Raw genomic sequence first — 11,204 nt, forward strand, 5'->3', positions numbered from 1 at the left:
AATGATTCTATGATTCTATGAAAATAAACCAGGAGAGTGAAATGGTGGCAAAAGCACAGCTGCTCTTCTCTACCTGTTACATCCTAAACTAACAGTTGGATCATCAAGAGACAGGTACTGCATGCTTGCACTTGTGCTGCAGTGGAAACAGAGGCCACCAGCAACATCACAGCTGATGTTTGAGGCTTTGCTAAGGAGTTAGTAGGAATTTAAGTTACTATTAACTTGAAATATGGTGGAGCTCATGAAGACAGGTGTCTCTGCTACGCTGCTCTTAGAAACAGGCAGGAGTGCATATACTTTGACATTAGGAAATTTTCAAGCAGAGAGATATTTAATTAATTTATGATCCAGATAGACTGGATCACTGAATGAGACTTAAAGCCCCTGAGTGTCATACAGCAGTTTTTACATTAACAAGGAAGCCCACTGTGAACAGAATGGAGACTAAACTGTTTATTATATATTTGCTAAGGGATATTTATCATGCAGCTTCTATCTCTTCAATAAACTCTTCAAACTTTCCTCTGTTGCTGCTGTTATTTATTCTAGTTGTTTACCTTGTAGTGTTGAAGAGGCCAAATATCACTGGATTTTTGTTATCACGAGTTTGCAGCAAAAACACATCCTCTGTAAAATTTAAGTAGAATGTTATGGGTAGCAAACTACTTTTCTCATCCCCAAAAGAGAAACTTAATTGCCTGTTAAAAGTGCAATCTTATTTTACTCATATATACTATTTAATTTTATTCAGATTTTGAAGGCAATCTTTAAAAACAATGCAACATGTAAAAGCATAATTGATGATAGTCTACTCCATATGTATAGAAGCATAATTGATGATAGTCTACTCCATATGTATAGAAGTTCATATACCTAGAAACAAAACACTAACAACCATTCTGTGTTAACGAATTCAATATCTGACAGTAAGATGTGTTATGAAAGTATATGTTTGTATGATGGTTTTAAGTTTGCTGGAGTCTGGGATACTTACCTAATTCATCAAAATATGTATCAATTCCATTTCTTCCAGGCACAGAGCAAACTAGCCTGGTTTTGAGGAAAGTGCTCCATTTATTCACGAGCATTCTCTGGCCTCCCATGTCATTCTGCATAGAAAGAAACAAATGCTGATTGTAATTTGAATGAGTAAGTCTAGAAGCACAAACATCTCTGCTGAATTAGCTGCTCATTGTATCTTTTAATGCTGAAAGCATGCATTTTCAAACCACATGTCTATTACTAGTATTATTTCTCTGGAGTCAGTTTTCAAGTAGGATTGCACTGATTAAGCCCAGGTCTCATTAAGGGCTGTGGGTTTGGAAGAATTTTTTAATTTTGTATTGCATCCATGGATAGTTTTAACTATACAGCTGTTGTAAAGCTCTTTTATTTCTCATTTTTCTTAACTGAATGTACTGAGTACATTAGCAAAGTTTAGCTTTGCTTTAGGAGCTCAGGGCTGGATTAGATCAATGCATTTGGAAACTGAAGCCCTAGATCTATCCATAGAGCTGGAACAGCTGGGGCAAGTCTGAGGCAAGTGCCTACATGGAGTTCTAACAATTTTTCGATAACTTTAAGTAATTCCTGTTTTGCTATGGCTGTCTCATCTTTTCCTTGCTATTGTGATGATTGGACTGTCAAGAAAAGTAGCCATTTAGTACTACTCAGTAATCAGATTCTATAACCTTTAGGTAGTGTTCTCAAAGCAGTGATCTTATATTCAGGTAGATTGTGTAACTGACTTTTGAAGGCTGTGTATCAGGCTGCAAAGCCCATCTCACAGCTTCATTCTAAGCTATTGAAATAAGTTGATTTCTTCACCTTCTCACTGAGTTCTTACAAAAATAGAGATGTTTTACTCAGAAAAGCAGAAATATACAGTGTAGGTGCCTCTGTATTGCAAAACCTGTTATAGCCCAGATGAAAATGTAACAGCTTAGGAAAAAAAAAAAAAAGCCAGTTCTTGAATCATACAACTATTTTTTTGTATTTATTAAATTAAATTTGAATTATAGCATACGACTGTGAAGTTAATGTCCAGATGATAAAGGATTTGGAGTTTTGGACAAGTGCAAGAGAGATAGATCTGTGGGATTTTGTTCTAATCCATGGCTAGAGATAAGACATACAGGTGGATATATTTCAGACTAGAGGGATCTATTAAAATAATCTATTCAGACATCTACCAGAACACAGGCCAAAGAATTCTGCTTCAGATCTTGATTCAGGCTTGAATTCAGAAAGCCAACTGGCTTTGTGAACATTAATGTCAGGCTGCAGTTTGGTACTTTGCATACTTCAGATGTTTTAAGTTATACAGGAGTCCTCAAGAAATTTTAAGAGGTAGTATACTGGTGAACATATGTGACATATACTATACATTGAGATGACAGAAAATTTTAAACTTGCATCTTGTTTGTTGTCCAAAAGTTTCAGGAATGTATCCCTTACAGTTGGGAGCGGGAATGCAATTTTTTTCTTAAACCAAATCAGATGATAAGAAATTTCTTATTCCTTCCTTTAACTGAGCAGATGCAGTCCCAATGGGAAAGCTCCTCTTGTCAGCTTTATCATAGTTCAATTAGTAGAAAAGGAATTTATCCAAACTCCACCTATTTTTCAGAGAAGACAAATTATGGGCAGCTTGATTTGGGAGCCCATGTTAAAGTGCTTCTCTCCAGCAACTGCCTGAGATCTCCTTTCTGTGTGTGGGGCCAGGGAGCCCAAAAGAAATGGGATCAATACACTAGGACTGTGGCCTCAGTGGGAAATAGATAATTGTGCAGGGCAGTGGATAGAAACAAAGTCTTTCCTAGTGACTTTTCTGCTCTTTCTCATAAACCTTATGTCTGGCTGCAATAAAAATTTGCTGGACAATTCAGTCCTTTATTCTAGTTTATTATCTGTACAATTTTAATTGCTCTTGGAAAGAAGATAAATGAGAGATTAAATTAAAATCACCTGTTATTTATAAAGCACTCTATAGGTGGCTAACGTTGCACCCCTCCTACTGTTCATATATCAGGAAAAGGTTTTCAAAACTTACAGAATCAGAGAAGAGTTGAATTCAGCAGAGACCTTTAAATACCATCTAGTCCAACTGCTCTGCTTAAAGTAAACTGCCTTGAGGATGTTGCTCAACAATTACCCAGGTCTGTGTCCAGTCAGGTTTTGAATATCTCCAAGGCTGGAGATTCTAGGCAACCTGAGTCAGCCTTCAACCACCTTCTCAGTGAAAAAATGTTTTCTTACATTCAGGTGGAATTTCATGTGTTTCCGTGTGTGCCTATTTCCCCTTGTCCTACCCAGCTGTCTGATAGCATAGCCATTGATGCTGCACAAATCCAAGTGAGTTAAGTCTGCTCCTTGCTGACAGAATAGGAAGGCAAGAAGGAATGTCAGAGAGGACTGGTGGCTGGGCTGGTCCTGCAACCAGGAATGTGAGAGGACATTAAATTACGTCAGCTATGAGAGCTGTAAGAGGCCCTGGACTTACAGTCAATAGTAAGGGTGATGAAGCCTTGATCTGAATTGAGACCATGGATGGTAAGATAGTCCTGTGGGCAGCAGCTATTAGGGTTACCACATATCAGCACAAAGAGAGAGAGAGAGTTGAACAGCGAGATTTCTGAACTTTGTCCTCCTCTCTCAGCAAATTCGGCTTCAAGCCCAGATTTTGGATTGCTTTTAAATTTTCTAATGCTTGAGGCTGTTTTGATGTAAGGGTTTCACTCAGACTTATAACTTACCCTCACATACATTAACAGATGCCATATTTGCCTGGGGGAGAAGGACGAAAGAAAGGAGCATGCTTTTTATTTCCTTTCACTCGAGAATCAGAAAAAGAATCTTACCGCACATACACGTCCCACTCTGGTGTATATGGCATGAGTACTTGTCTCAGCCTCTAATGCTTTTTCAGTAAAGAAGAAATATACTTTGTTATCATCATGGTCTTCATTGTCAGGAATCATGTATGAGCCAACAAATTTTGGTTCTTTAAAAGAAAACAAAAATTAATTGAATTTACGTTTATTAAATCATTCTCTTATTTTTTTTAATCTTTAAAATCAGGTGGTAGCAAAGAAAAAAAAAATTAAAGAATCAGGAAATCTGTCAGTCAGTTACCTAATAGGAATAGTGTGATGGAAATAGCATTTTTTTTTTTTGGTAGGCAATTATCTATAGAAAATGTGGGATATCTTAATGTCAGACTATTTTTATAGCTTCAGTTTGCAATTTACAAATCAATATTCCTTTGTAAGCGTACAACAAAAAGGCATTTTTCCAGCCTGGCCTTTCCTTCTCCAGCATTTATTTTAATTTGGATTAGGCTAAAACTTGGCACTAATATTCATATAACAATCTCTGATCCCATACAAACCAGGTGTAGAAATGTCAGCTTTGGACAAACAGCCGTTTAGACAAAGAAAAATCTCTGGCAGTTCAGCCAATAGATGTTAGATGAACATATATCTTCATAGACAGAAGATATATTGAGTACCTTTGCAATGAAATAAAAACCTTCTAAAAGATTTCTGTTTTGATATTTTTCTGCAAAGTTCAAACCTAAGTTTGGACTTCAGTCCATGCCTGTATACCTTTTAACTCCACACCAAACAAAGCTGCAAATTATTTCGTGTTGCTGAATTGAAGCAAAAGTTTTAGAAGTTCTTTAAATGAGAATGTCACTCATACAATTAGAAGTATTTCTGAAGAAACAGTGGGTGATATAGATATTTTCTAACTTTCTGTTCTCTACGAAAACAGCCACTGCATTTTAAGACATTGACACAGAACTTGGTAATTTTCTGAACTGCTTATAATATATGTTTAAAAATATTCTGTTTCTGCAAACTGAAATTTCAAGTACAGACAAAATGAAAAGTAAAGATTGAGGCCATAATTTAGAGGCTTCTCTATTTAAAATGGAAAATATAGAGAAATTTTTAAAATACTGAAAATTCCAGAAAGAAGAGAAACACTTCATATTGTGAACGTTCACCTGGTGGTTTGTACCCATATAAAGCCAATCTCAGTTGAATCTCAGTTCAGCAGAGCTTTAAGTATGGGCTTAAGGCAGATGTAAGAATGTTCTAAACATTTAAAACAAACAAACAAACAAACAAAACTCCCAAACTTATTTAATTCAAGTCTTAGGCCAGATTTGTGTAGGAAGAATTATGCAGCAGAGCTATTTTCTCTCTTCTGACTCAAGAGAAATCTGGCTTGAATTTTGAGAGCAAAAACTTCTGTCCTTTCACTGAAAAGAAGATACTCACCATATGAATCACCCCAAAAAGCAATTATCTCCTTGCTGAACATAGCAGTAATTATCTCACTGTTATGATAGAATATTGCAATAGTTTTGTACCAAAATAAATCAGGATTCTGACTTTCCATTTCACAGAAATAACACCACTTTGAAATGCAGTTGCATTTCACATTGTAGAGTATGAAACAATTTCTAAACGTAGCGTATGATTTTCTTCAGTGTTTGTCTTGTAGAATATTTTAAATTTCTTCTTTATAAAAAACTGCTTTAACTTTTTAATTACCTGTATGTTCATCGTATTTTTAGTATTTTGCATTGTTGTATGACATCTCTTTACTACACAATTTGGCAAAGATTGAGTTGTTTTCCTACAGCATAAATAAAATTATCTCACCTGGACAAAATTATGTTCTAATTAGAAGCCCCCATTAAACAGACAATTTAAAATATTATTTTAATTTTCTCTGGCATATCATGAAATAATATACAACATTCAAAGTATAAAATAAAAGCAATTTGATAAGCGAGAAAAGAGACGTTTAAATGTTCCTCTTGTTAAATCCAATATGTAATCAAAGTAAAGATTTTAATTTCTTAATCTTGGTCAGGGGTTCATGAAAAACTTTCAGGGGGAAAAGACAGTTTGAACAAACTCATATCCAAATGGATACACATATGCATGAACAATAGCTGGAAATATATGTCTAGTCACCCGAATCACCCTTGGTTCTTTCTCCTCATACCTTTCAAGAGGCGCTCACTGTCAGGTTCAGTTCGGAGATGGGCCATGCGGTTCATAGTGCGAAACAGAGCAGCATCCCTCCCCCAGTAGTCACTGTACAGGCCAGTAAAAAGTTCACCACCTACAGACCATACAGAAAAAAAAATAAAATTTGGTAATAAGCTACATATTAATGTCATTGCATATGCTAGGAACTACGTTGTAAACATGGCTCATTGGTAATTGCTCAAATTGAGGTAAAAAGGCGAGTCAGTAAGTTACATATAGTCTAAAGAGCACACGGGCATTGTTCTTACCAGCACTGCAACACTGACAGTTGGAACAGCACGAGGACAAGAATTTTACATTTCATTCACAGTCTCATTTTCAAAACTGACTTCATAACTTTCGGATAGATTCACACACAAAACGTGCAGGCTTTACATGAACATCTAACCACATCTGCCACAACAGCTTCTGTCGCATCAGGCACTTCAGTTCAAAGATCCATCTGTCATCCAGTTAGTGCCTGGTCCTAGAGACACTTATCCTTTGTCAGCACCTAGATTTGCACCAGTGCAAAGACTTTGACCAGTGATTTGCTTCTGAGCACTTCCAGATGTGCCCTGGTCTTGCTAATGAGAAGTAACAAATTGCTTGGTCCCACATCTGGAAGGGACACATTGGGTTATGTTAGGTTTGTGAGGAGCCACAAATGGGATAAAAAAGCAGCAGCAGGTGGCAGAGGGTGCAGTGCTAAGGAAAAGAAGTGGTAGCTGCATTAAAACACCGATTTGGGCTACACTTGATGAATCCAGCTCAAAGCTAAATCATACCCGAATACACATATTGGATCTCAAGCAGGAAAAGGTTTCCTGAGCACAGTTATCAGATTTGGCTGTGTGCAGAACATGGCTGAATAAAAGGTTAATTAAGGAAAAATGCTGAAAACACTGGAGGGTTGGATGTCATTCTCTCTCCAGCTGGAGAGAGAAAAGCAGTACCTGTTACCTCAGAAGTGATTTCTATAAACAAGCAAAAACTTTATTAGGTGAAGGGGGTTCTCCAGTCAGCCTACTGGAGCTGTTCCACTTTACCTGAAATAACTGCTGCTTGGGTGCAGCTTGCTGGCTCAGAGGCTTAGCTATTCAGTGGCCAGAGAAAAATGGTTTACTCTGGTCCAGCAATAACTTGTTTTCACTAAAATATACATCAGAGTATGGATAGGTCCTGAGATCTTGTCTATCCTGAACAACTGATGATGAATGCTTCCTGAAAAGTTTATGGGAGCAGAAATTTTATCCCATTTTCAAAGGGTTTAGGTGACATTTGCAAATTAAGCAAGCGTGGGGAAAGACTAGAAATAATATGCTGATTGCCAAAAACTTTGGAAAAACCTATATGTATTTGTGTACAACATATGTACATATGTTAAAAAATCCAGCCTATCTCTCTGACCTACCTAAAATTGTGGTATATGATTTATGTTACTTTAGTGAAAAATCAGCAATAATTATACGTCTTAGCTATGCATGAATGCAATTCCCTTTAACTAGACAAGCATTAAGAATAACATGTATCATATTGATGTGGACTTAGATTAGAAGTCTTTTAGGTCCAATTTCAGAAGCAGACAGTTGTTGTCACTAGGTGGCATCCTTATGTCAGAAAATAACACTGCAGGATTAACACAGCAAAATAAATTATTTCCAGTTCGTGGCTAAACTGAGTGTAGGTTTCAGTGATACGGCTTCCTACCTCCTAAACAAAATAAACATCACTGACCCATTTAAATAACTTTTGCTGGCATTTATAATGGATTATAAGAAAAGCAAAAATTTTTCTTGTTTGTCTCCCTCAAAGTTTGATTTTTGTTTCTCTTAAGAGAGATACATGAATTGAATGGTACTGTAAGTCTGAATAATGATTCTGAAAAGTTTATTGTTTGGCAGCTGGGTCTGGTTCAGAGACCTCTGCTGATTTGGAGCTGAGTACATTTTTGCCTTAGGCTTCACCATATGAAGACCAGATATTGTCTTGCAAATTACATGGTCATGATTCAGTGTAAAAACCTGGCAAGTGAAATTAAAAGTGAGTATAAATTACAGCATCAGTAGAAGTTAAGGTTACCCAAAACTAACAGAGAGCTTTATTTTTTAAATAGCACAGAGCTGCTTAAACAACAGAATTTTCCAAAGTCTAAATAACTTTATAAATTATCTTCACAACCCTAATTAATGTTACATCAGTCATAAATCTTCCTTTTAAGAATTTTATTGAAAAAATATCTCAGACCAGCTGGTTTGTTGTTTTGGTTTGTTTTTTTTTTTTTGTTTTGGTGTTTTTGTTTTTTTTTTTTGCTGTTGTTGTTTTAATTATGGTGATATGTCATACTAAATATGATGGGTTTATCCTTTCAACACTGTAGTGAATCTTGGAAAAAGCTTCAGTGGAAGGTAGGTGATTTGTCATGTGTTCCTAGTGATAAGAATGGACATTTCTGAGTCTGGATATTCAGAAGTTTGGGTGTGAAGCCTATTCCTCTGCATGATATACGTATAAAATGTTAATATTTGTAATTAACCTGCTGATACGTCATTCTACCATATACCAAAGAAGTTATCACTAATTTAATCTGTGAGATCCTGGTGGGAGAAAATAGAAGTTACAGTCTTGGATGGCTATAGTTCCACAAAAGATACTGTACAGATACAGAAATTAAACCATTTTTTTTTACCCTGAAGTGTTACAAAACTAAACATAAGAGAAGTATCAAGTGTGAGTAAACAGATCACCTCACCTAAGGAAAGTGATGAGACAATACTGATGTGTGTGAGTGGCAGAGATCTCAGCACAAGTACATTCAACATAATTCTGAGATCTTTCGCACTTTTGACTGTAAGAGGATCTTCTTCCTCTTCAAGATTCTTTTGCACATACTTTGAATTGACATTATAAATTTTGAACGCTGTTAGGTTTTTACAGGTGCTGACTAATTCTAGATTTAGAGATAACTTGAGGCTGAGGTTTGAAAAATTCTAGCAAGACTTCTCCTCTTTTCTCCTCCATTAAAAAGCTGCTACTACATATCAACTTACTCCTGTCTTTGTTGTAGGGTTTTTTTACTGCTGTATATCACACTGGTAGGCCAGTACCTTCCAGTGAAAGTCAGCTGAGCAATTTCACAGACCTTCATCGTGCCTCCCTTCTCCCAGTCTAACCTCAGCTTTACATGTATTTGATAAATTAATTGCTAAAATTTAAGTTTTAACACAGCCTGATTAATCCCGCTAAAGCAAGAACAGAAACTTTCTTCTGTCTTTATTTAAACAAAGAGAAAAAAATCCCATGGACATCAGAAAACAGTTTTAGCCCAAATGATACATGCATACTTTATAGTTAGCATTATTTTCAAACAAAAAAATACATCAGAGTTCAGTTGGGACCATTTAAAAGATACCTGCATTTTTTGCTCTTTTTTTCCAGAGGAAACTATGAACAAAGCCAAATACAGACTTCTTCTTCTAAACCAAAGAATTCCTAGATGCCATCTCTTAAAGTAAAACAGACCAATGCATGCAATTTAATTTTTAAAACTTAATATATACAAGGGATTCCTATAAATAGGAATTCCACCTTCAAAGTGCATTTGCTTCATTTGTTCTTGGTGTGTTTTGTGAACCTGCTTTAAATAGGAAGGTAATGCAAACATAAGCTATTGTTTGTGTAAAATCCCCATTATATCACTTTCTACAAAGTGGACTGGCTCTGTTTTGAGTAAAGGAGTAGAACACAAGCAGCACCTTTCATGCATTTCTTTGACTGTCATCCACTTATTACTCACATGACAACTAAAATCAGAATATGAAAACACATTTTTTTACAAGTGATAATTTTTGCAGTAGGGAAGAAAGCAAATCAAATGAAATTAGATGTTGCTTAGCTGGTAAACTTCTTCTGCATATTTGCATTTTCTGTCTGTCACTCAAATATTCTGTCTTCTGTTTTGAGAAAAAAACTTATGTATTTTTTAATTCATTGTCTAGAGTAAAAATAAAGACCCAAATACATGAAGCTTTTTTAAAAATATAAACTCAGGAAATGTTATTGGAATGGATTTCCTGGATAGAAAATCCTGGATAGATTTAAGTTTAGTTGAGTTTTTTTACCACTTTCTCATGATATATTGCAGGTAACAAAACATAAACTAATTTCTCAGCTTTCAAAAGTTAGTGTGGTCTAAGTTAATCAATGTGCATGATCTAATATAAAAAATAGTTTTGGCTATTGAAAGCAGATGGGAGAGTTCATTAAATAAGAAAGTCCAAAAGTTTTATGTGCTGTTTATCTAAACGTATGCATTTTATTCAATCTGTCTGCCATCCAACATCTACTCTCTTTCCTGGTGCTGACAATAAATTGCTAAAAGTTAATTGTTCATAAATTAAGGAATTCATCACAGGCTACTTTACCATTGGGTCAGATAACCTGTAATAAAATTTATGACAGCATGGATATTTAGTTTTAAAGCCAAGTCACGAACCGTTGTTCACTTGAAGTGGGTATTTTAACTGATGTGCTGAAATACATGAAGAGATACAGAACAAGAAATTGTCTTTCTTCCTAAATTAATCTGGCTAAATACGGTTCTAATTAGTGATGGTATAAATGATCTTTTGAGATCAAGATTTTAAAAGTTTTTGAACTTTTATCAGAGGTATGTAAAGTTTCCTTGTTGGTCTAATCGTCACTGTTAGTCAAGAGCCTCAGTGATGTAGGCTGCTGTGTTCATGTAAGATGCAGAGATGGAAGCAGGTTTTTAATTTAATTAGTTAGGAAGAAGAGGATGCTGGATATGAAAGCCTTTTCTAACAGGTTTGCATAAAATCTTTTCAAGGACATGCACATTGGCTAAACTTGGAGAGTATCAGCTCTCCAAGTATGAGCTTGGGAGAGCTCATGGGAGAGTAGAGGCAGCTCTGGGGTGCAGCCTTCAAGCTCATGCCAATTCCACACCAGAAGCAGATGTCACTTGCTAAGAAAACTGGAGTGCATGAAGAAAAAGCGAACCTTCAAGCATTGGAAGAAAGACTGGAAGACCAGTCCAGAAGGGTGCATGGTATAATTTTCACCTCCTGTCATGGGGTCATGGCTACCATGAGCTGGAATCGCATCTTATAGAATCATAGAATCATTTAG

General features: G+C 35.9%; 1 protein-coding gene across 1 annotated transcript; it reads right to left on the reverse strand.

Moving 5' to 3' along the window:
- Window positions 1-560: 560 nt before the first annotated feature.
- LOC103770809 (semaphorin-3E-like) lies at window positions 561-9,201 on the reverse strand (the record flags this gene model as incomplete). Its single annotated transcript, XM_008938086.1, has 6 exons — window positions 9,161-9,201; window positions 7,180-7,277; window positions 6,028-6,147; window positions 3,864-4,006; window positions 998-1,112; window positions 561-630 (listed from the first exon to the last, which is right to left on the reverse strand). Coding segments are annotated over exons 1-6 (587 nt in total), but the record flags the coding sequence as incomplete, so codon positions are not given.
- Window positions 9,202-11,204: the final 2,003 nt, after the last annotated feature.

Source organism: Merops nubicus, unplaced genomic scaffold (assembly GCF_000691845.1).
Source record: "Merops nubicus isolate BGI_N331 unplaced genomic scaffold, ASM69184v1 scaffold44183, whole genome shotgun sequence".
Taxonomy (NCBI): Eukaryota; Metazoa; Chordata; class Aves; order Coraciiformes; family Meropidae; genus Merops; species Merops nubicus.